Raw genomic sequence first — 24,971 nt, 5'->3', positions numbered from 1 at the left:
AAGCCAGCTTCTGCTGATGTACTGACGCTCTCATGGAGCCCAATGGCGCCGATGCTCCCAGCATACCTGTGAGCACTCTGGAGTAAAGCCTTTAACATCCTACAGCCTTTATGGGCAGAAGCAAGATGAAAAAGATACAGAAAAATGTTCCAAGCTGCCTAATGGGATTTAATAGTGATGCAGCCGGTGGAGGCTCTGCAGAAAACACCCTGCTTCTGGAGGGACCTCTTGGACGGGAGAAAAGCCTTTCCCCACCTCTCCTCTCGCAAAAAGCCCCTGCAGCTGCAGCGCAGGATGCACCATGTGTTTGGGGCAGCCAAAGCCGCGTGGACTTGGGGCACATGTGGGGCAGATGCTGCAGCTCACGGGACAGCATCATCCCGGCACCACCGTCCGGAGCTGCGTCCAGGCACAGGAGCTCGGATGTGCAGGGATGCACAGACACAGCCAGGCCTGGAGCGGCTGTGTCCCACGGGGAGCCAACGGGCAGCAGCACAGCTCTTTTTGGCAGCCTTCTGCCCCAGCCCCAGCTCAGGGATAAATCACTCCTGCCCCGCTCTGCAGCACTCACATGGTGACAGTTTTTGGGATGGCCTCCCCCTCACCATGCTGCCTGCTTTTGTCCTCTTTTTTGCAACACCCACTTGACCCGTGACTTGGGAAAGCTGTAACTATGAACCGCTGCCATCAGCTGAGATTGATACAACGCTGCTGCAGCTGCCGAGTTGTGCTCTGCCTGCGCTGAGCACCCTCCCATGTGTTCTCCATAAAACCCTGGAAATGTTCCCCCTGGAGCGGCCCAGCCAGGTGGGAGACCGGCCCTTTGACACTCCTTGGATTTCTCTAAAGCTCCTTTGTCTCCATCACCCTGACGCCGAGGAACGCCCAGCATGGTAACAGGACACTGAGAAGCAAAGCGCTGATAAGGCGCAGGGTCCGCGGGCGAGCGCGGCAGGGGCACCGCAGAGCAGTGACCTCAGCAGATGGCACCTTTTTTCCCCCCCCACCCCAAGACCTCCTGAAACCAAAGACCCAGGAATTTCTAAGGTATCCCCACGGTACAAGGATGCTCTGCCTGCTCTGCTCCCCCTCCGCCGGTGGCCGAGCCTCGGGGTCCCGCGGGAGCCGGACTCACCAGTGCCGCACGTGGCCGTGCAGGTGGTCCAGGAGCCGAAGCGCCAGAGGAACTCTGCCTGCTCGATCTCATTCTCGCTGTCGGCCGGGCGCTGGATGGTGTATTGGTACCGCACGCCCGGGTTGGTCTCCTGGAACAGCAGCTGTGGGGAGAGAATGGGCAGTCAGAGAGGTGGTGGCTGAACCACCCCTGGAGACATCCCAGGCCAGGCTGGACGGGGCTCTGAGCAACCTGAGCTGGTGCAGATGTCCCTACTCGTGGCAGGGGGGGCACTGGGGGCACTGGGAAGGTCCCTTCACACCCAAACCATCCTGTGATTCTATAATTCTAGGGTTAGTGCAGAGGAATAGGGGTTGGCTGTTGCACCCCAGAGGCTTTTCAGAAGATGACCACCTGCCTAGCATGGCCATAAAGACACCATTCCATGTCCAGCTCCTTATCAAGGCTGCATTTGTCCCCTTGCCCTGTCTGTTGGTGGGGACAGCCATGGTTCCAGCTGCTGTGCCCCAGGAGCAGCGCACAACCATTTTGGAAATGGGGTTAGCAAATGGCTGGAGCAGCGCAGGAGCAGACAACCTGCGTTAGGCTTGTGGAAATGTCAGGTAATAATAAAAAACAAGTGAGAGCATTGAGAACCTTCAGGACTTTGGTTTTATGTCTCCTGATGAAGAGCCTGGAAGGATTCCCTGTTAATCCCCAGTCCAGTCCCACTGCCAAATGCAGCCCCATCCAAGGACCTTTTCGAGGTTCAGCACGGTGAAGGGCCCAGGGTGGCCAGATGTCCCTTTCCCCACAGCAGGAGCTGGGGAGGAGGTTTTGCATGTGCCACCACCAGGGTCTGCAGCATGTGGGGCAGGAACGACCGTCCCCAGGAGGACAGGCCCGCTGTGGGCTGGGAGCACGCCCGGCCACGGTGCCCCCTCCATCGCCTTCCCAACCCCGCCATGAGGGATGATCCGGCCGGAGGGAGGCTCTGACGGCTCCCAGCCCCTCTGCTGCGCTGGTGGTGGCTGGCCCGGACAGACGGACACGCATCAGTCACTGTGACCTGTCCTTTGGGATGGCAGCAGGAGGAAGGGAAGGGGATGGCAGCAAGGATGAACCAAATCCCCTTGGCTCAGCGTGTCCCAGAGAGCTGCAACAGCTCCAGCACTGTCCTGGGGAAGCAGCACAGCTCGGCTCCAGTGCCACCTACCCGTTTCGGTCCCCATTCGCACGTACGAGCTGTCACCAATGTGCCCCAGGCGCACCAGGGGCTGCACCCCCGCACTCGTGCTGCGTGTGAACAGGAGGGAGCTGCCGGCAGCAAACGCCAGCAATGGCTGATGGCAACACGTGCCTAAATTCATTAATTTCTCCCCACTTGAAAGGTGGCTCCTGCTGCTCTCAACATGCACGAGGCGGGTCGGGCGGTTGACACAAGTCCTGCCCAAAGCGTCTCCTGCACCAGTGCTGGGCAAAGGCCGGGAGTTTAACCTTGTTTTTCTTAGCCTAAGTGCTCCCATTATTGCCAAAGCTTTGTTGTTCTTGGAGCTTTGGTTGGAGTGAGGGCATCTTTCCAAAACCTCTTCATGAATATTGAAATATTTTTGTCAAAAGGTTTTAATTAGGTTACGAATCCCAGAAAACGACTTGCGGGTTCTGAGCACACCAGCATTCCCACTAGCAGCAGCACTTGGCGGCAGACGAGCCCAGGGTCCCGCTCACATTTCATCCCAAGCGTCTGCTGAAAGAAACGCAAAAGGCGAAGACCTGGGCTGCTCAGCGCGGCCGGGCTGCCGGGCGATGCTCGGGATGGCTGCATCGGGCTGAGCCGCAACTGCTGGGGCTGGGGCGACCTGGGGGCCCGTGGGACATCACTGCTTCTGCAGCACGAGGAATTTCAGCCCAGTGCCAGTTGTGCCATCGCCAGTGGAATGGTTCCCACCAGCTTCTCTGGGGGAAAGCTTGGCCTTATGGGCACGAGGATGTTGGCTCTCAAAAGCTCTGCATTAACAGGCAGATCCCGCTGTCCTGCCCATCTCGGTGGCCGTTCCCGGGGGAAGGAATTGCAGAGATGGGCACCGCGGCAGCAGCTCCTGAGGGACCCGCCTGGCAGCCCTCACCGCGCTGCCATCCCGCCGCCCTCCCCGCCCAGTTAAACCCTGCAAAGCTGCACGAAGCTCACTGAAATACAAAGCCAGTGCCCTGGGCAGCCTGTTCCAATGCCCCACAGCCCTTGGGGGAAGAAATTGTTCCCCAGATCCAACCTCAACCTCCCCTGGCGCAACTTGAGGCCGTTTCCTCTGGTCCTGGCGCTTGTTCCTGGGGAGCAGAGCCCGACCCCCCCTGGCTCCAAGCTCCTTTCAGGCAGGTCAGAGATCAGAAGGTCTCCCCTCAGCTCCTGTTCTCCAGCTGAACCCCCAGCTCCCTCAGCCGCTCCCATCACCCGTGTGCTCCAGCCCCTCACCAGAAGGCAGCAAAGTTCTGTGATGGACCACGGGAAGGCAGAAGATCCGTGAGCTCTGTCCCCACCATTCTCCGCACCACACACCCCGAGCACCAGCAGAGCCCGGCCATACCTGGATCCACACGGGCTCCACGGTGGGCCCCGGGGAGGTGAGGTTCTCCCAGTTCCCCGTCCTCTTGTAGGTGAAGGTGGTCCCCGCCACCCTGTAGTCCCCGTTCCACTGGATGGTCCAGCCACCATTCAGGAAATACTTCTCCGGGTCCTCACTCCGCAGTGCCAGAAAATTCCCGGCTTCTGCGACTTCTTCAATCCGGATCTCCCGCGCTCCCACAGGGATAATCCCAATATCGACGTAACCTGGGAATGGAACAGAGCATTGGTCTTGGGGGAGTCAAAGATGAGGCAGAGATGATCTGTGCCCTGGGGTGGGTGCTGGTGTCCCTGGGGTGCCAGCATCGTGCCAATCCTCACACCTCTGTAGGGCACCAGCCGGCACAATCCCCTCCTTGCCCTGAGCCCAGCTGCGTTCCCTGCGTTACTCATCGCAGAGCGGGACATTTCCCACACAGGTCCTGGCAAGGTGTTTACCACGCTTCCAATGTGTCTTTTTCAACCCAAAAAATCCCCTTAAACCTATCCAAACCACTCCGGCATGTACAGATTTGTTTTCAGGCCTTTAGACGCAAAAAACATAAGAGGATACTTTTCTTCCAAAGAAAAAGAAGTGGAATGGCAGCACCACGTCTCCCCATGCTGCCGCTCGGGTCTTATCCCACCAAAACTGAGAAGCTGTCATTAAAACCACACTGCAAATGAGCAGCAGCAGCGAGCCCGGCTCTGGAGGGAACAGGCACGTGGTGTTTTGGGGATGGAGCCGAGTGCCCTTACCCAGCCCCTCGCTGTCCTCGAAGGTCTTCTTGACGGTGTGGCAGGTGGAGCCGTCCCCGTGGCAGACGCCGCACCGATCCTCCACCGCGTTGGAGTCAATCTCGTAGTCACAGCCCACGTTCTGCAAGGCAGCCCCGTCACCCGCCTGCACCCCCATCCCTGCCTGCACCCCTGCCCGCACCCTGGCACCCGCAGCCGAAATGGGAGGAACAAGGGAGAGGTGCAGTGGTCCTAAATGGGGAAAAACAAGGAACACAGATGGGAGAATGGGGAAGGTGTGAGTGAAGCGACCATCTCGCTGCCACCGAAGGCAGTTGGAGGAGCCAGGGCACAGCTTGGCAAATCCTTGCCCCCGCCGCAGCATCTCCTGGCTGATTCTTGGCACTGGCCGCGCCATCTGCAGCGGTTCCTGTGCCTCCTGCACCGGAGGATGCCCTTCCCGGCTGGCAGCCAGAGCAATGCCTCTGCACATCATGGCATTTTTGTAGGGGGATTCCAAGGAAGAAAAATGACAACTGAGAAGGAAGGGCAAATCCCAGTGCTGGGAGAGGCTGCCAAGCCAGGGGAGCATCTCCCTCACTGCAGGTCAGACCCACGGCCATGCTCGGAGTGCTGGGCTGGGCATCCTCTCTAGGCACCCTTTCATATCCCCAACCTTATTTTCAAGTGAAACTTTTCCCTCTTTATGTCCTTGGGTTTGTGCTTTATTTCCTTGAGGCCAGCACAGAGGCCGAAATATGTCCATGCCACCTGCCTCATGGAAATAAGGAAAGCTTCCTGCGTGGGAATGACAAAACAAGTAAGCTCAGCCCATCAGTGCATGTGAGAGGGGGGACAGGGCTCACCCAAGGGACGGGTCACGCACCCACCTGCACCTCCCCGAGCACGGAGGTCCCTGGGCTCCCTCCCCACCGGGACCCACCTTGCAGATGCCGTTGATGCACATGTCGCGGCTGGCGTTCATCTCGTAGCACGGCGTCCCGTCGATGACGGCGTCCCGCAGCTTTTCCGCAAAGTATTCGTCCTCGGGCCGGCAGTGCAGCTCACAGGGGTTAACTGGGGAGCCCAACAGGCAAAAACTCAACCCAAGGAGCTGGGGGAGCAAGTAACCATCTCCCAAAACATCGATTAATACTGAAAGCCCAGCCATAATTTAAAACACAGCATAAACATGTTGCAAGGCAAATCTTACAGACACGAACAGCAAAATCAAGCCATCAGCAAGACTGCTTCAGGGTTTTCATGGGGGCTGCTGGCAGAAAGCCGGCAGCGGGCTCTGCCCTCGACTCACTGTTGTTGGGCACTGGCGTCCACCTGTAGAGTTTCCCTTTGTAGAGCATGGGGTTGAAGTGGCTGCACTGGACCTGGCGGAAGGAGGGCTTGTCGCGGGGACACGGCCTGACGTTGCAGATCCGGAACCGCTTCCGCTCCCCCAGGCAGTACCGGCCCCCGTACTTCGGCCTGTCCGCGGGGAAAACCAGAGAATCACAGATGGGTCTGGGCAGGACGGGACCGTACAGACCATCTGTTAGGCTGGTGCAAAAGTAATTGCGGTCTTTGCATTGTTGAAATTTGCCATTTGATACTGGAATACATTCTTAAATAAATGTGATTATGCTATACATCATTTTAATGCGCTTTTCTTGCTTTACGTTTTTTAATATTCCAAGCCCATGCCAGGGACACCTTCCACCAGCCCAGCTTGCTCAGAGCCCCGTCCAGCCCAGCCTTGAACACTCCCAGGGATGGGGCATCCACGCTGCTCTGGGCAGCCTGTGCCAGGGCCTCGCCACCCTCATAGTAAAGAATTTAATCGTTATATCTAATCTAAATCTCCCTTCCTTCAGTTTAAACTGTTATCCTCTGTCCTATCAAATAAAGACCCACCGCATGAGGGGAAACTCCCTTTTTATTCCCAGCTAAGGTGGGTTCGTAGCTGCTGCTGGGGTTTGGTCTCCCCGGAGCCAGCGGGAGCTCCCCCGCTCGCCCCACATCGCTCTGCTGCGCCGTTCACAGAACCCAACGGCCGCCCCAGCAGCGTCCTCGCTCCTCGGAACAACCTTCTGAAACGCGGGGACACCGTGGCGCAGCTCCTCCTTCGCCAGGTCCCTCCTGGCCCTGCTCCCTGCTCTGGGCCACCCGCGGGACCCCGCGGGGCGAGGCCGGGGGCCACGGGCAGCTTTGGCTGGGTGACGGCTCTCAAGCCAGAGGAGCCATATCTTGGGTCTTGTGCCTCTCAGCAGCCTCTCCTTAATGTTGCAAATACGGCCAGGTTTATAGGCCTGGTGTCCGGCGCTACAAAAGCGGTTACTAAAGTCAGGGGTCACTGGCAGCGTTCATGTCGGAAGCCCCCCCAGGTCCCGCAGCTGCAGCCCGGCACCTTCCCTGGGGTGACACGTCTCCATCGCCTGCTGCCAACCATGCTCCTCTACTGCCCAAGGGAACAGCAAAGCTGCCACTGGACTTTTTAAGGCAAGAGGGATTTCAAATACAACAACAGGCTTTCCTCAGTTGCCACCAGACTCTCAAAATCCTGTCGCTGTCTCCTGACACTTGCCTTCTCCTCTGGTCACAGCACTCTCCATGGCTCATGCCCCCACGACCTCATGAAAATTATTTTTTCCCTGGTCAGTTAGGTCTGGGCACACTTTGCTGAAGAGAATATAGTAAATTATTATTTTAAGACTGCGTTTACATATCCTGCCCCGAGGAAATGCCTGCGGGAGGAGGATTGCCCAGTGCACGCATTTGTTCACTCCATCCAAAAGGCAAAGCTCAAGATTTACCTACGGTGGCCAAAGCAAACAACTGCCCGGGGAAATTCTCCTGCTTTTCCAGTGCTTGCTCTCCTGCCTGCCCGCAGCTGTGTTTAAAACACCCCATAAACTACGATTGCACTTCTGCCACAAAACTCGTGTCAAACACAAACCCAGGTCTTGACCTGGGACCGAGATTACACAGCACTTCTTCAACAGCCTGCACTAAAACCAAGGCAGGAGCTGGGCAGAAAGCACATCTGGGCTCGCTGGCAAACCTCGTCCCATGGCTTCCAGAGCTCCTCAAGCCATTGATGAGCAACTGCCATCAATTATTGCTCACAAAGCCCTTTCTGTCCCCGTCCCAGGGCACTCGACACTGGACAAGCCGGGGGCTCTGGCTGAATCCAATCCAACAGCGGTTTGGTGACGAAGGGGACATCTGGGGAGCACGTGGGTCAGCCCAGACCTCACGGGACAGACAAAGCTGCTCCCCCACCGGCGCCCAGACGCTCCCGGGCGAGAGCCAGGCTGGGGCCGGCAGCTTCTGCCCGGGCACGGAGCAGAAATCACTCACGGAACGCAATGGGGGGGCAAACGGCAGTGGGAGTTTTCAAAACTACTCTGCATCAGGCTCAAAGAACGTCTATTTTTCTTTTCTGTCAGCAAAGGACACTTGATACGTTTTACATCTGCAAGCAAGGAGTGTTTGCTCTTTGTTTGAGTCATATTGGAACCGCTCTCTGCCTGCACAGAGCAGGAGCAACTTATTTGTGGAAGGAGACAGAGCAACCCTGCCCCTGTTGCTGCCCCCCGCCTGAATAACCCCGTGAAACGGATCCCCTGAGCGTCTCAAAAGCACATTGTCCAGACTGATAACTGCAAATGGCACGGCTTTGCCGTGCAATGCAGAGAGGGGTAGGAGCACAGCGGCCAGATCATGCGTCCTGGCTTTACGGGGAGATAAGGGAGCATTGGGTTCCTCCCAAAACGGGGTCCCGGGCGCCGCCTTACGTGGGGCTGCTGCAGTGCCGCTCTGCGCTCTGCACGCCCGCGCCGCAGCTGCGCGAGCAGGCGGCCCACGAGCTCCAGGAGCCCCAGCCGCCGTCGATGGCCTCGGGACGGTAACCCACGGGCACGCACTCACCGTTGAAGCACCACTGCGGAGGGACAGGGGAAGAGAAAAGGAGGTTTCAGGGTGCAGTAATTGATGTCGAGTCAGAGAGCCCACGCGCAGGGAGCACTGAAGCCCAGCACTCACATTGCCCTGTGCAAATCTGTGCTTCGCTGGCACGGAGGTGCCTGGGGGTCAGCTGGGCTCTGCCAGCACCCAGGGCACTTCTGAGCAACGGGAAATTCAGAGATAGAATAACAGAACAGTTTGTGTGGAAGGGCCCTCCCCAGCTCCCCCAGTGCCCCCCTGCCATGAACAGGGACATCTGCACCAGCTCAGGTTGCTCAGAGCCCCGTCCAGCCTGGCCTGGGATGTCTCCAGGGATGGTTCAGCCACCACCTCTCTGGGAACCTGGGCCAGGCTCTCACCACACCCAGTGTAAAAAAATGTTGGGCTGTTTGAGACAACAGACCCAAACCACCACCGAGACCCCTCAACGAGGGGATTTGTAGCCCAATCTCAACCCAGAGGGAAGAGCCAGTGGGCACAGCCATGGACAAAGGCACAGCGGGAGGTTCTGCAGGTAGCAGCAGCTCAGCCCTGCGTCATTCTCGGTGCTCTGCGGCCAGGGCTTTGGGAGAGGACACTAAATCTAGCGAGGAGAGACATATGCAGATATCTTTATGACTCTATAGTGATGCTACCTTGAGCAGGAAAACCCTGTTCTGGTATGTCACCCAGGCAAGGGTGACCAGGGCTGCAGAGAGCTGGTCCCCTCCGCACGCTGTGCCGCTCCCGCTGAGCTGCTGCGGGGGCTGCCGGACGCCCCGTGTCCCCAAGCGGGGAGAGATGCCCCCTGAGGGGTCAGATCCTGCAGACAAGCATCCAGCCCCGCAGCAGCTGGAGAGCAGACCAAGCCTCGTGCTCTCCTGCCATGGGAATTAACTGCGGGTTTCACCCCCCGAAGGCATTTTCAGCTTCCCTGAAGGCTGTGCCCCCGCCTAGCAGCGAGCTGAGCCCGTCCCCATGTGCGGGAGGCGACGGAACAGCCCTGTGTGCAGGACGAGGTGTCCCTGCAGCTGTGGGGGGGCTGCTCCCTCTCACCTTGCTGTCCCCGCACGCCGTGCCGTCCACAGCCGCGTCCAGCTTGGAGTGGCATGTGTTCCCCACCGTGCACCACAGCGTGTGGCAGACGCTCTGCGGAGAACAGGGGACATAGTTACTGCCCCAGCCAACCCACCGGCACAAATTTAACCTGGAGGGAGAGGATCGCCCCGTGCAAAGCCCCCCGTCCCCAGCGAGCCCCTCGAGCCCGTGCCCACGGAGGGAGCCTGGCTTACGTCCATGTCGTCGCAGAAGGTGGAGTAGGCGCCGTACTGCAGCCGGCACTGGTGGCCCACGTCGTAGAGGACGCCCGGGGGCACCAAGGGATAGTCCAGCACCTCTCGGGCTGGGGGGTCGTCCAGGCACAGCCCCCAGCCCCGGCTGAAAGAGAGAGGGCAGAGCGGCGTCACCCCGGCCCGGCACACCCGTGCGACGCCCCGGTGGCTGCTAACAGAGGAACCAAACATCTCATTAACGTCCAGCCGCGACAAGAAGCAATTAGCATTTCTAGCTGATGTGACCCCATCTCTCCAATCGCCCCTGCAGCTGTTCTAGCACACGATGGGCACATGTGGGTAGCGGCTTTTCGGGGTGGGCGCTGCGATCACCCCGCGGCCCTGGGGACGGCGGGTTCTGGGGAAGGCAAAGGGGCAAAGGCAGCAGCAGCTTCTCCGTGCGGCTGCCGGGCCAATGCCAATGCCTCATACGCTTCCCCACTCCTCCAAGATGCCCCTGACAGAAACCCAGAAATGTCATTTTCCCTGGCAATAATTCCCTGGATTTTTGCTTCGCGACCAGGTCACCAGCACAGGCCTCAGTCGGGAGCCGCTTTCGCCATTCACGGTGAAGCGTTTCAGCAAACAAACGTTTCATTGCCGAGAAACAGATGCTGTCCCCACGTTCGTACATCACACTGACCCCAGAAACATCCCTGTGGACGTCACAACCCACGTGTCAATGCCCTGCTAATAGAAATAAAGTAGATTGTCAGCAGCAAAACACACTCGCCCTCATATTTGCTGCTACAAACAGTGTTCTAACCGTGCGGGACTGGACGTCCTTAGAAAAGAGTTATTAGAACTGAGGCATCCGGGCTGTCCGTGGCAGGCGGCCAGGGCACGGCGAGGGACGTTCCTCGCTCTGCTCCGAGCGCTTTTGCTACGATACCTCACAAACACACACAAAATCCTCACTAGTTGAGCTTCCAGTGTTGATTTAAACAAACTTGTTTCCAGCAAGGCAAAGGCTCCGGCGAGGCTTTCTCAGCAGATTAGATTACTTCAGCTTGTTGTGATTGGGAACAGGTCTAAATTAACTGGAAACAAGATTCCTTTTCAACCCAAAGCAGCAACACAGAAACAAGGGCCAGGAGCACACGAGAGCTCCAGCTCTGCGGTGCCGGCCGTGCCACGGGGCGACGCCTGGCAGAACCAGCGCCCCAACCTCCTTCCCCATCCCAGTGAGCCCTATGCTGGACACCTGCGAACAGCTTGCTTGGCTGGAGACAGCCCCTTAAAGTACCACGGATATCTATATTTGTTATGAGTAGTTTCCCAATTGGAAAAATGAGTAAATAGGTTGCTGTCAGCAGCCCAGGGGCTCGAACGTCTCTGTTCCTGCATCCACAGCAGCAGGAGCACCCTGCGTTTCCCAGCGCGGCGGGAGGACGGATCCTGCGGGCGAGGCGCAGCCGAGCCGGGATGAGTTAAGCGTGGATTAGGCAGCTGAACGCAGTATCATGGTGCAGCCTGTTTCAGGCACACAGTGAAGTCACTGCCTTACACCTCGAGAGGTACTGGCTTTACCTGCTGGTGGAAAACACTTTAAGAGTGTTTTATTTCAGAACTGAAAGAATGGTATCTTTCTCGAGAAAAGCCCAAGCTTAAGCACTGGGCCCTTGCACAAGCTACATGCATGACACCGGTGCTCCTCTGGATGGGTTCACCAGCCGCTGGTCAAGTACCAGCAGCCGGGGCCCCGTACGTCACCCCAACCCTCCTCACCCTCTGATCTGCTCGAGGCACTTTTTCTCGCCCCAGCTTGCGGGAGAGGTCTCTGTCCCAGTATGATCTGGATTTGCTGTCGGCTTCCCAGTGCTATGTTCAAAATCTACTTCTTCATTAAATATTTTACAGTCATCCTATTGGTCACTTGAATTGTCCAAAACACATTACCGAGCCAGCAAAAATTGGCACGAGTTTCCCTCTGGCTTTGCAGGGATCTGCAATAAGCCAGTCTGCAGGAAAAACACACCGGGGTCTGCGCTGCGCCTGCCTGTTCGGGTCCATTCATTAATGAGCTGGATGACGGAGTACATGGTATGATGATTAAATCTCCATATGTGAGCAGGCTGGGTGGATCTGCAGATACATTTGAGAACAGGATTAAAATTCCAAAAGCTCTCAGAGAACTGGAGGAAGGGTCCAAGAAGCCAGGACTAAATTCAATAAAAAAAAAGCAAAGATGGGAGCTTGGGAAGGATCAGCTGCACAAACAGGGGGTGAGGCAGAGCCGGCACGGAGCGGTGCCGTGGGCAGGGCTGGGGAAGGGAGGATGATGGAAAGAGACCCCCAGCACTGCGCAAAGAGGCTGAGAAATTGGTTGTCGGATCTAGAGAAAAGGCTGAAGGGAGATGAGATGACCTGCAGCTGTGCCGAGGCTGCTGCAGAGGGGAAGGGAAGCTGCTCCAGGGGACGCCAGACCCTGTTTTACAGGGGTTTTCCCTCAGCTGGGATGGGAAAGAGCTCATGTCACAGCAAGGGGTGGGGAGCGAAGGGCAATACAGCATCTTCCAGTTCCTCTGAGCGTTAGAGGAGAAAATCACAGAATGCCAAAAAGGGCTTGTCCCGGTCCAGAGCATCACCGCCCGCCCCATGCACACCTCCCTCACTAGCCTGAACAAGGGTGCTCGTTCCCTTGGGGACACCACTGCCACAGCAAGGAGGTGACAACTTCCATCGCCCCCAGGTGTCCAAGCGGACCCCGACCCGCAGCCTCCGCACGAGGGTCCCCCAGCCCAGGCTGCACCCAGGGCCTGACCCGCAGCACCGGGGCTGTGCCGCTGCCGAAGCCCTGAATCACTTTCAGATGCTTAAAGGTTCAGCAGTGTTTGTAAAGTAATAATATTTTGTAAAATAGTCATCTGAGAGTGCTTGCTTTTTCTCTTTTCTTTAAACGTGAGGTCTGTTCCAAGCACATCCAGCAACCCCAGGTCAGCGGGCTCTCATTTGCTGGCTCGCTCCTTCCCCTTCTCCTGCCAACACCGTGTTATAATGCACTCCTGTCTGTGCTGGCAACCGGTCACTCCCTCGCCAGGGGATGTCACAGCCGGTGACCGACGCTGGTGACCGATGCCTGCCGGGCTCAGCTCCGTCGGGAGAAGAGCTGCTCCTTCGAGGGGGAGCACAGACACCAAACCCCAACCAGAGCAGCATCCAGCTGCTCCGTTTCTTCCCCATCACAGCTTGCAGCAGCCCAAGGTCATTGCAAGCAGGAAATTCTTAATCCAAAAGTGAAGGTTAAAAGCAGAGGGCCAAGAACGCTGCAGATACGAGAAAGTGCCATTCCTCCGAAAGCCATAAATCAATAACAATTCAGCCTGTGTGGGGCCCAAGCCCAGTGTTCCAGGCTGGGATTTAGCAACGGGAGCCCAGCCCCAGGCCGTCTCCCCAAGACACAGCTCCCGGCCCCGGGCCCAGCTCTCCCCATTGCCCTTTCTTGCTGATGCTTTCACTGTTTTCTAACCTTCCCGTAGCAGGGAAGGAAAATGTTTCTCCAGCACAAGGCACTAGCTGACAAACGTAAATCTCTGGGCTGTGTTCCTAGGAACTTAATAACAACAGGCTGGAAAATCAGCCCTGGGGTGCTAAAAATAAACAAATGCACGGAAGAATTTGGCTCGGTCTCATTTGCTCACGTGGTGCCTCCTGCCTGCAGGCAAACACCATCTGCCCCGTGCAGAGAGCTGCAGAAAACCACAGAGAGCAGCGAAGAAAACCGCTCCGGCTGTATTTGTTCCAGCCACAAGCCCTGCACCACCGCCCAAACGCTCAGGCTGCTTTTGTGTGCAAACTCCCAGCCTTGCAGCAAGGACCCAGGCAGCCGAGCCACATATTATTAATATTATATTATTATTATTAATTATTATTAACAAACACATCCCCAATGTGCAGCTGGGTCAGTCCCCAGCTGCCGCCCCCAGCCTGAGCCACCCCCAGCACCCGGGAGCGAGGAAGGGGAGGAAGAGGAGGGGAGCACTTACTCGAGGAACCGTGTGATGTACTCGCGGCTGCAGCGGGACCAGGTGAGTGGGGACGTGTCATACAGGAGCTGTGGAGACATGATGAAAGGTCTTTTCCCAACTGGCTCACAGTCATTGCTGCTTCCATCATGCTGAATCCCAAAACTGTGTAAGAGCACAGCCCCACAAAGGAGAGGTGAGCCGCTTGCCGCCACAACCGTGCAGCCTCGCTGCTTCCCAGCACAACGCCGCGCCAGACACCGCAACCCGGCCCGGCGCCGCGGGGACTCGCTCCTTAACCGGGGGGATCTGGCTGGGGGGGGACACATTAGTGACACCAGGGACACTGCCCCAAACTTTGTCCCATGCTTTTATTTCAGCTTTCTTACTGAAAGCTCAGCCAAGAAAAACATGATGAGAATATTGAGCAAGATCAAGTCAGTAAATCTTACTAGGTATGTGTTTTTACTATATGGAGATATCTATTACGAACTGTGATGTTCAAGTGATCTTGTCAAAATTTAATTGAAACTAGGGCAAGCAAAATTCTGTTGCTGATTATATTTTAAAACTTCTCAATGGGCAACTGTCTCTCCAAAACCTTCAGCATCAGCTGCACAGGATAATATACAAATGTAATTTGTCCAGGTTGCCTTGGAATTATCTGATTTGCATCAAACCTGGGGCAAACAAAGCCTTAACTCTGAGATGCAACTCCCGGGGTAAGTTCTGGCGGGTGCAGAGGCGGGTTTACACTGGGGAGGAACCGCTCGATAACCTTCTCCCAATTCCCCCCCAGCCCTCTGGAGCCCTGACCGAGCAGCGCAGGGGGCGGAGGAGGATGCCGGCGGTACCTGTGTCCGAGCTCGTGGGCCACGGTGAAGGCCAAGGGCAGCCCCGTGTCCTCGTTGATGTTGCAGCTCCGGTGGGGCTGGCACATCCCCGCCACGTGGGACAGCCCCAGCGTCTCGCAGGGCCGGTTCATCGCCGCGCAGATGTCCTTCCTGGGGCCGGGGAGAGGACGGACACACAGACACAGAGCAGAGAGTGGCTGTGACAGCGGCAGGACCCACCATGGGACGCGGGACGTGTCCCAGCCCACGGGGACACACGCAGCCCCTGGCCAAACAGAAGCCAGGATGGAGACATCCAACGGCTTTCTGCAATGGAAGATTTATGACCCTTCCCTTCCACTCTCCCACTATCCCCGGCTTATTATTAAGTCTGATTAATGGGAACTGCTAGCCAGCCTGGCTACATTTATTCCATTGTATAAATAAAGCTGATGCTGGGAATAATTAAGCAATTACTCCATTATGGGGGAAGCACATCGCAGTGGTGCTGTGGTCCAGGGCAGAGGAGCTCCAGCCACCCAGGAAGAAAAACTCCATTGAAGTGCCTCATTTCTGCTACAAAGCAAACTTCCTACACAGGATAAAACTGTTGTGGGTTGTGAATCATCACACAAACCACCACAACGCTGCCAAAAGCCAAGTCACTGCAGCCTGAAACCATCAAACTGCGTTTTTACTGCAAGGTACATAAACTTGGCCAGGGGTGGGAATTCCTGCAAGCTCCATGGGAGGTCAGGGGCCTCTGCCAAGCCCAGCATTGGCCTCCAAGGGAAAACGGAGAGTTAATCCCTGTGTGTGTCTCCTGGGAGGATCCAGCTGTTCTGGGGCTTGGCAATAGGGCTATGGTGAAATCCTGGTTTGGAAACCTCCGCTGCTCGGTAACTGGGAGCTGTCTCCAGGTTTAAACCTGAGGTTTGAGACCAGTTCCAGCTATTAGGATCAGGTTGTCTTCAGGTTTCATGTTATGTATCTAATGTGCAGGTGTCCAGGCAGGGCTCAGGCGCGGCAAGCAGGATTTCAACCGCTCGCACTGAGATACTCCTCTGTCTGTCTGTCTGTCCCCTGTCTGCAGCTGCCAGAGGAGTTTCTGGCTGCCACTGTAGAACCTACATCATAAAATCGGTTCATGGGCACGATACCTTGTGAGCAGGACTGCGACGTCGTGATGCAGGGGATGGGAATCTCCTTTAATGTTGATGCTCTTCTGCCATTTGCAAAAGCTTTTCAAGGTGTTGTCTGCATGGTGGGAGATTTTCAGATCCTCCTGCCAACATAATTAAAAGTCCGCTGTCATATTGCTGCCAGGTTTGTTTGGTTTTTAGGATGCAGTGGGGAAGAGTCTGATCTCAGACACATCAGAGCGAAATCTGGAGTAACTGCCACCCAGATGGAATTGTTCCATATTTATAGGTTGTGGGCTGGGTGGGAACACAGTCCTTTTCTGCTTTCTTTTTATCCGTGACTCAATCAAAACATTAAATCATCTGATACCGGGGTTAAGAAACACTGCGGGAAAATATCCCATCCTGGCTGGGGGTGAAGGACGGGGCCGGGGAGCCCGTCTGAGCGGCATCAGGCTCCCGAGAGCCACCGCGGCAGCAGGCGCACCACCGGCCCCCGCTAGGGCAGCGGTGACGGGTTACCATTCATTACATGAACCAGATTCTGCAGCCCCTCTCACCACGCAAGGACGCAAGGCAGCGGCATCTGCATTTATCTTGTGCAAATTCATCCAGGCCATGAAAACAGGGCAAGAGAGACCTTATGGCTTTCAAGGCTGCCTGTGTGTCCCTGCCTGGTTGCCAGCACCGTATTTTCTTTTTACCTCCTCATCCTCCAGCAAGATGAGTCGCACTATGGCAATGTTGATGGGGTTCCCGATGCTGGCGTGGTGGAACAGACCCGCCACCTGCAACACACAACAGCCAAAGAAATAAAGCCCAAAAGAGACCTTGCCCTGTAAGTATATCTGCAGGGGAATGTGAGCTCAAGGGGAAGCTACTGGAGGTTGTTGACAACATCTCAGGGAATTCCCCAAAATGAAAGGCAAGACCAGATGCAGACCTGGAGTTAAGTGTTTGGAGTTGGATGATATCCATTTGAAATGGAGATAATCTGTGTAGCACATTGAAACGCAACCAGAAATGCCCAGGGCTCACTCGTAATAGACATGTTTAACACCTCAAAAGATGCCGGTGCTCACTGGGTGCCCTTGCCGCCCCCAGCAACCCAGGGATGTTACCGCGAGGTCCTCTGCCCCGTCCCACCCTCTTTCCTGGCCACCAACCAAAGCCGCCTTCTGAAACGCAAACAGGTGCTGCCGCAGCAGCTGCACCATGAACAGACTCAACCACCTCACACCACGGTGGGAACCACAGAACCATGGGATGCCCTGAGTTGGAAGGGGCCCACAAGGATCATCAAGTCCAACTCCTGATATAACTCCATCATAGAAGGATGTGGTGGCGCAGCCTTTTTCCAGCCCATAATTACAAGGGATGTCCTTTTCCCAAGGATAAAGCGGGATGTCAACTATTCCAATACCAAAAATACTATTTGAAAGTATGTCATTCCTTTCTGAGCAGAGCTATCCCATCTGGGTTGCATACTCCTTTAAAACCATGCATTGACACCCATGGCTGAAAGCTGTGCCCCATCGCTATTAGATGTAGCTCTCAGCTCATCAGATAAGTCTCAAGAGATGAATAGCCTTTTTTACACTAAAAGTCTTACAAACAAAAGCCAAGTGAAATAATCGATAACTTGGTCCCCAAACAAAAGCTTCATTCCAATATATGTTCGAGCAAGCCATCACACCCATTTTGCCCTGAATCTTAGATACAGACTATCAAGAAAGGCTGGAAATTACTCATCAAGCTTACAGAGATTAATCCCAGGAAATTTCAAAGACATCCCAATTATTTTAAATAACATAAAAGAAGATGGGCAAAACTCTGTCCCCTTGAGCCCACGGCGCAGATGAAACCGCCGGGGGCTGAGCCGCTCTCAGCACCAAGCAACACGGAAAAGCCACCGCGCGGTGGGAATGGCCAGGCTGGCCAGAGGCTTGCTGAGGTCCCACCAGGATGAGTCCTGGCGAGACCAGTGGCCTGTCTGTCTCCCAGCGCGTCCCCAGGGGCCTGGCAGCTCTGCCGCTGAGGACCAGGACTCACCATGTTCATCACGGTCAGCACGTACTTCTCTATGTTCTCGCTGCCGTGGTATTCGATCATCTTGGTGTCGGCCACCACCAGCGTTTCCACCCACTTCTCCTTGCTGATCGAGCGCTGCCTTATTCTTCTCCTCCTGTGCTGCTTCTGTTCCCATCTCTCCCTCCGCTTCTCAGACCTCTCCAGGCTTTCTTGAGATTCTGAGGGATTAAAGGGGGAAAGGTGTTGAGAAGAAGGCTCCACACTTAGACCCATAACCTACGTGTATTTTGCTGTGCTGTATGTTCCAAAAAATCCCTGGGGGGTGAAGACTCTGACCTCAGTCTGTTTCACAGCAGCATTAGCATGACAGAAAAAAACCCAATAAAGCATTTGAAATAACTTCTTTGGCTGGGACAGGGTTTGCAATATTCCACGAGGAACACGAAGCCTCCCAGAGCAGAGCGCTTACAGTTTGTATTGACAGGTGAATTTAGAGGCGACCCTGCAGCGACGCTTGGGCACGTACCACTGAGAAATATCAGTGGCTCGACACTTGTGATTACCGCCACAAATCTGCATTTTGCAGAGAGAGACAGTTCCCCAACATGATAAACTCTGCGCCCCCGAAGCTGGACCGATGTCTTGAGTCAGTTCCCAAAGATCATCAGTGTCTTGGTCAAGACTGAGACGTTGCAGGACCGCACAGAGACTTCCTCGGCCACATGGAGACTGAAATCTGCCCCTTCCCGGGCAGAAACAACAGGCACATTCCTTGGGCTGAACGGGGACGGAGGCGGAGGAGAGCGGGGACGCTGCTCACGCACACCAGCCACTGGGAATTCTCATGCGGAGACTTTTCCTGAGACGCTGCTCCAAGGTCAAGGTCAGGGTCAGCCCCAAGCTGGGTAAAGGCTTTACAAACCCCATCCCACACAGTGGGAATCGCTTTTATGACCAGTTTCTAAGGGCTCAGCATTTACTTCGTTAACAATGGACTTTTACATTTTATGGACTATACTGTACTGTAGCTGTGAAAGACTGTTTTATCCCCCAGCCTGAAAAATCCCAAGTATCTGGATAATTTGATGAATTGCTAATACCACTGTGACAGTTTAATCACAGCAGCTTCCTTGGAGCTTGTTTCCATTGTGCCCTGTGCTGCTGAGCTCCCAGGCGGGACGTGAGGTGCAGGTATCCTGGGATCCCGGGGGCTCACACGGCATTTTCGCTTGGAGACCCCCCCGATCCGCTCGCCCAGCTGTGCACACAGCCTGCCCTGCTCACTGACAGACACTAAATAGCACCCAACAGCCTAACACCATCTGGCCCTGTGGTGTTTTGCAAAGAAAACCGGCAATACATCAGTACAAAATGAAAGGCTTGCAGTAATTAAAATCCTACAGACTTTTGGTTTCCTTTCCAGGGCACACAAATCACATCCACTTTGCCAGCCTGCAGGAGGGATGCACATGCACTGCGCACGGGCGTATCATGCCCAGTGAAATTCATTTACAATGAACAGACTTCAACGTCTAGGAGGAGCCATTATGATTTTTACCCGAGATTAAATAATTGATTTAGATTAATGGAAGAAAGCCTAAAGATAACCTGATTACAGAAAACAAAAACCCGACCCTAAGTTTCCAAAAGCAGAGAGCTCTAGGAAATGCGCAGAACAAGATGAACTGCCTGGAAGATGCAGCTTCGCTGATGCAGACAAGGAGTAAAGTGCCCGTGAGCTGCTGGGGTTGCGCTGAATTCCTCATTACTTGAAATCTTGGCTTTGGAAGCTTCTCCAGCCCATCTGCTCTAGACAGAGGAGAAGGGACCAGTACCAGTACGTTCTCTCTGCCCCACAAACAGACTCCCAGGGCAGCGACTGGTTTCACTCTGAAGAGCCAATGACCCAGCAGGTCAGAAACTGATGTTTGCGAGGAAATAAAAACAAATAGTCTCCACATCCCAGGACACTTGCAGCAGGGCTGGGAGGAAGAGATGAGAGCAAGAGGCCTGAGGTTCGGCACACACAGTCGTGTATATGAGCAACATAAGCAAATACAGAAAAACTGGCAGAGGAAAAAAACCCAGCCCTGTGCTCTGCAGTGATTCCCGTGACTTGTGGGCTCCAGTCATTAATGCCACAAACCCACCAGCTGGTGCTCAGCAAACGAGTTCTCCTGAGCAGCAGCTTGTAGGAGCCTTCCCTGCCCACATCCCCCCACGCACCCCCCACACCAAATCCACCCGCAGCCGGACACCGCACAGCCCCTCGCCGCTGGCTTTCAGCCCGAGGGTTTTCTTGCCTACATGGCAAGAGGGACGTCCTGCCCAACTTGTGAAACTCAAACTAAGAGCAGTCGGTGTCACTGATGGACACTGGAAGCTTAACACACAAGTCTGCGGAGGTAACGCAGGGGGCTGAGCCTTGGACCTGCTCCCGTTATCTTCCTACGATGTGCTTCATATGAACCCTGGGACCCAGCAGCCCCCAGCTCGTTGCAGCACGGGCAGAGGAAGGGGACAATACCTCGCACGCCGCAGGCTTCCCGCGGAGCCGGTGGCCTCCTGCCCTGCTGTGCCCCGCGCTCGGGCGCCTGGCGCTTGTATATCCTGTGGGGCTGCGCCGCTCCGTCCTCCCGAGAGCTGGCGGACACCGGTTCGATGAAGTAGTCCTCGTTCATGAGCCGAAACACGCCTTTCTGGCAGGGAGAGACAAAGTTGTCACCGTGGAGCCATCAGCACCTACACAGACTCACACTGAAGAACCTGGGAATGGGAGAGGTTTGCAAAGTTTTCCAGGAAGAAACGGGTGTTCTCTAAATAAACTGTTTCTATGGATATTTTGAGCTCTAAACTCCCAGAGAAAAGAGAACAAGTCAGTGTGGATTGACCACAAGAAACTAAAAAGCTAAAGAGACCCCGTCACAAAGTAGATGGGTGGTGAAGCCAACGGGTGTGGGATGCTGAGGAGCTCGGGGACAGGGGGGATGCCGAGACAAAGCGACGTTCTCCAGAGACCCAGACACACCGGGGATGGGCACACGGACTGCGCTCCCTCCAGCACCCACAGCACCACTCTGAGCTCTCTGGAGATGCTCCCAAGGAGGAATGCTCCCCGAAGGACCAGAGCGCAGCACCGGCGCGTGGAGGAGGCGCTGCGCTAACCGTGTTCTCCCCAGGACACCCTCCGCACACGCGGGCAGTCGCTCCCGGTCTTTGCGCAGCCTGAGCCGCGCCGCTGGGAACCAGCGCGAACAGACTGCCCCCGGCCAGAGACCACAAAACCCCCGGAGAAGAGGAACAGGAACCTGCAGCAGCACTTGATGGCGGCAGAACGCATCACAGAGAGGCAGACCCAGACAAGGAGCGTGGCCCCTCCACACGACAACGGGAGGATGTTACTGGCATCTCTCCTTTAGCAGGAATGCTGTTAAATTTGGTAGGAAAAGAGCAACCAACGCCTTCCAGGACGTGTCCAGCTCCTGTCCTGCCACCAGCCATGGTAGGGAGGGTCTGAGCCCTGTTCTTGCAGGTCCAGGATCCGGGGAGGCGGCAGCGGTGCTCCCCTCCGCACGCCCGTGCACCATGCTCTGCTCTCCCCGCACCCAGCAGCACAGCCCTGCACCCCCAAACAGCGCGCAGGGACTCGGGTGGCCTCTGCAGACCTTCCGCCTAAAAGCCACCCTGCTCTGTGGGGCTAACTCAGCATTACAGACACCCGCTTGCCTTTAATTAAACACAGGAAGCTTAAAACGCAAACAGAGCCCCTGACGGAACGAAGGCACCTGCAGCAGCAATGACGCAATGGAATTATCGTCCCCCCAAACCCAGAGATGCTGGATGCCAGCATGGCTGGGGATCCCTCCTCTGCCCCCAAGGAGACCTTCCCATGGAGCCCCGGCGCCTCTGTCACCCCACGGCCCCTGCGCGGGAATGGGCATCTGCGCATCGTGGGAGCCACCAAGTCACACGGTGACACTTCCGTAACCCCCAGGAGGTTTTAAACCCTGTGGGGACCCGGTACCTGTGGCAGCTGGACGCCAGCTCAGGCAGATACGGACACTTACACTGAAGTCATAAATCTGCTTTGCTGAGTAACAAAACAAGAGCGTTATTTGTGAAAGTAACTTTGGCTTTCAGCAAAATTTACACTTTTACAGGTCACTATCGCCTTCAAAAATATTTGCAGCGGAATGAGGCAGTGGAGGCGTTCACAAAACAAAGCAGTTTCACTCTACATGAGCTGTGTTATCAGAAATACCTCCAGGCTTCAAACACCTTGTTTTGTGTTTCTCATAATCCTACGGTTACGTACTAGAAGGCAGAGGTGACAGGAGAAATGCTCTCTTTGGGAATTTGGACACAAACAAATAAACACAGTCCTGGAAAGTTCCCAAACCACTGGAATCCATGGGAAATTCAGAGTCAGCTCATCCACAGCCACATCAAACCTACGTGATGAGATCCTGACTCTGCTGCTGCCGGGAGGAGTTCCGCCATTTCTTTCAGCAGAATAAAGGGTTTCACAAAGCTATTTCCTTATCGATTAAAGACCTTGCACTTACCAGGCCATCGCACGTGCTGAGCGCGGCCAGACCCCCCGGCAGCGCCCGGCTCCGCACCTCCCCGATCATATGGCAGGAGTCGGAGGTGTGAGGCTGGATCTTGGCGCTGGCGATGCCCCCGTATCGCCTCTCGCTGACGAACCCGGGCGCCAGGAGGTTGTTGTTGAGGCTCAGGTTGAATTTCAGGGGTTGTCCTTTGTAGTGGAGTTCATAGAAGGCGAGAAACTTGCTCCTGGAGGAAGGAGACCTTCGGTGAAGTGCTCGGTGGGACAGATCGTAGGACAGGAACGATCCGCTCTCATCAACCTTGATGGGATGAACGATGTCGCTGCTGGAGTACAGCAGAGCGGGCTCTGGGAATAAAGGGGTTCACGGTTAGCTGTGGGGTTCAGGGTTAGCTGTGGGGTTCATCGCCTTTCCTCTTGCAGCCCTTCAGCTGGATGCTGAACTCCCCAGGCGCCCCAGCACCAGCTGGATCTGGTAACTGGTGTCCAGTGCCGAAGGTGCGGCAGGGAGCAGGGAAGGGCAGGGAGCCCACGGCCGTGGGTGCCCCACGCTGCCCCCACCGCTGGGGCAGGGGCTGGGATCCTCCCCGGGAGGGTTACGGTCTGGGCGGGGGGAGGATGGAGCTGGGTCAGTGGGGGCCGTGCAGCTCCGGGGGTGTGCGCTGCCTGGGGCCGGTCCCCGCTTCCACGCACACGCTCCCGCTGTTTAACTACAGCTGCAGGGGAAAAAAAACCCAAACCAACACAAAAAAACCGAAAAAGAAGCCCCCGTAAAAAACCAACGACAGCACACCAAAAACCAGCACCCTCCCTCCCAACCAAATCCCAGTTTTGAAACGGTGCTTGGAAGCCGTTTCTAGGGACAAAGTACCCCGGGCACCGAGCGTCCCGGAGCTTCCCCAGCGGGAAGCCGGGAGCGGCGGCGGGGCGAGCCCGGCCGGGGGGCTGCAGCGGCGGGGGCAGCGGGCTGCCCGGCTCCGGGCCCGCCGGCACCTCCGCTCTCCGCGGACATCCCCGCGGAGCGCCCCGCCGGCAGCCCCGCGGACACCCCCGCGCCCCGCCGGCGCACAGCCCCGCGGGCGCCCCCGCTCCCCGCGCCCCTCCGCGGACCTGCCCGCGCCGCCGCTCCGCCCGCCCGCCCGCCCGCGGCCAGCGCGAGCGCGGCGGCGAGGCGCAGCAGCCCGGCCGGCCCCGCCATGGCTGCGGGCAGCGCGCGCGGGCGGCGGCAGCGGCTCGTGCCGGCGGCGGCGGGCGGGGCTCCGCGCGCGGGGAGGGCGCGGGCAGGGCCGGGCAGCGCGCGCCCCTCCCGCCCCCCGCTGCGGGGCGGGCGCGCCCCCACGCGGCCGCCGCGAGTCGCCGCCCGCTGCCCGGGGCTCGGTGGGGACGGGCTGGGTGCTGAGGCCGCCGGTCCCGGCACAGCGCCGAACCTGAGGCTTTCCCTTGTTCGCCTTTTTAATTTTGTTTTTTTTTCCTGATGGTTCAGAGGAGCCCCAGAAACGACCCGAGGCTGGAGCAGCTCTGCTGGGAGGACAGGCTGAGAGAGTTGGGCTGTTCAGCTGGAGAAGAGAAGCTCCGGGGAGACCTTAGTGTGGCCTTTCTGGACTTAAAAGGGGCCCATAAGAAAGATGGGGACAGACTTTTGAGCAGGGCCTGTTGCGATAGGACAAGGGGTGATGGTTTTAAACTAAAGGAGGGAGATTCAGGCTGGACGCGAGGTAGAAATTGTTGCCCCTGAGGGTGGTGAGAGCCTGGCCCAGGTTCCCAGAGAGGTGGTGGCTGAACCATCCCTGGAGACATCCCAGGCCAGGCTGGACGGGGCTCTGAGCAACCTGAGCTGGTGCAGATGTCCCTGCTCGTGGCAGGGGGGGCGCTGGGGGAGCTGGGGAGGGCCCTCCAACCCAAACTACTTAATAATCCCATGATTCTATGATTCTATGCTGAAATAGGTATTTCCCACCCAGGAAAAAGAGCCCAGCCCCTGCAACATTTCCACTCCCCGCCTGTCAGCCTCCCACAACTTCACTCTGTCTGCGAAAGTCAGAGGAAAAATATCTAAAACCCAGCAAAGTTGGGTGTTTAGTTTCTGATAAGCCCATTCTGAAGGATGACTGGTGAGCGAGGTCTAACAGAGCCAGGGTGTGGGATCCAGCCCGGCTTACCTGGAGCTCTGACACTTCCTGAAAGATCAGGTCATGCTTAGAAATCCGCATTTCTGAGCACAATTCAGCCCAGACACGCCATAAAATACATTTTGTATAGGATGAAAATGAAGGAGGAGGAAACGAGAGGGGGTCCGTACCCATCGAGTGACACCCTCTGGATGCTCCCCGAGCCCCCGCGTCCCAGCCTGGGCAGAGGCAGCAGAATAAATGTATTTTCTCCTCCCTGCACGCAGCACGGTGGGCTCGCGGTCCAGACGACATTGACACTGACAATCGCATCTGCTGCGGCTCCACTTCTGCCTTCCCTGGGGACGATACTTGATTATTTAAGTGCTAATATGCAAATGACTGGGGCAGCGCCTGTTCCTGCCCGCGCAGGCGACTCCTGGTGACCACGCCGGAGAGCGGGCAGGGCGCGCGTGGAGGGCATCGCCGAGTAGCGTGGAGGGAGCGGGTTGCCCACAGCGCCCGGCTAGCTCAGTCGGCAGAGCATGGGACTCTTAATCCCAGGGTCGTGGGTTCGAGCCCCACGTTGGGCGTTTACATT

General features: G+C 56.5%; 1 protein-coding gene and 1 non-coding gene across 2 annotated transcripts in view; one reads left to right on the top strand and one right to left on the bottom strand.

Moving 5' to 3' along the window:
- Positions 1 to 23,460, bottom strand: part of ADAMTS7 (ADAM metallopeptidase with thrombospondin type 1 motif 7) — a 44,387-nt gene extending 20,927 nt beyond the window's left edge. The window contains exons 1-16 of the mRNA XM_065641339.1: positions 23,134 to 23,460; positions 22,258 to 22,617; positions 20,220 to 20,391; positions 17,714 to 17,910; positions 16,366 to 16,449; positions 15,680 to 15,804; positions 14,541 to 14,690; positions 13,708 to 13,851; positions 9,683 to 9,827; positions 9,447 to 9,539; positions 8,243 to 8,388; positions 5,764 to 5,933; positions 5,395 to 5,528; positions 4,473 to 4,593; positions 3,697 to 3,941; positions 1,136 to 1,277 (exon numbers count right to left, since the gene is read on the bottom strand). Coding sequence (XP_065497411.1) covers positions 1,136 to 1,277; positions 3,697 to 3,941; positions 4,473 to 4,593; positions 5,395 to 5,528; positions 5,764 to 5,933; positions 8,243 to 8,388; positions 9,447 to 9,539; positions 9,683 to 9,827; positions 13,708 to 13,851; positions 14,541 to 14,690; positions 15,680 to 15,804; positions 16,366 to 16,449; positions 17,714 to 17,910; positions 20,220 to 20,391; positions 22,258 to 22,617; positions 23,134 to 23,460 — 2,755 coding nt within the window. The remainder of the gene's footprint in view (positions 1 to 1,135; positions 1,278 to 3,696; positions 3,942 to 4,472; positions 4,594 to 5,394; positions 5,529 to 5,763; positions 5,934 to 8,242; positions 8,389 to 9,446; positions 9,540 to 9,682; positions 9,828 to 13,707; positions 13,852 to 14,540; positions 14,691 to 15,679; positions 15,805 to 16,365; positions 16,450 to 17,713; positions 17,911 to 20,219; positions 20,392 to 22,257; positions 22,618 to 23,133) is intronic.
- Positions 23,461 to 24,890: 1,430 nt separating this feature from the next.
- TRNAK-CUU (transfer RNA lysine (anticodon CUU)) lies at positions 24,891 to 24,963 on the top strand. The gene has a single exon. It is a non-coding gene; the product is annotated as a tRNA-Lys (tRNA).
- The last annotated feature ends 8 nt before the right edge of the window (positions 24,964 to 24,971 follow it).

This window comes from Caloenas nicobarica, chromosome 10, assembly GCF_036013445.1.
Source record: "Caloenas nicobarica isolate bCalNic1 chromosome 10, bCalNic1.hap1, whole genome shotgun sequence".
NCBI classification, from domain to species: Eukaryota; Metazoa; Chordata; class Aves; order Columbiformes; family Columbidae; genus Caloenas; species Caloenas nicobarica.
The sequence above is the reverse complement of the archived record's forward strand: the minus strand, read 5'-3'. Positions and strand labels throughout refer to the sequence as shown.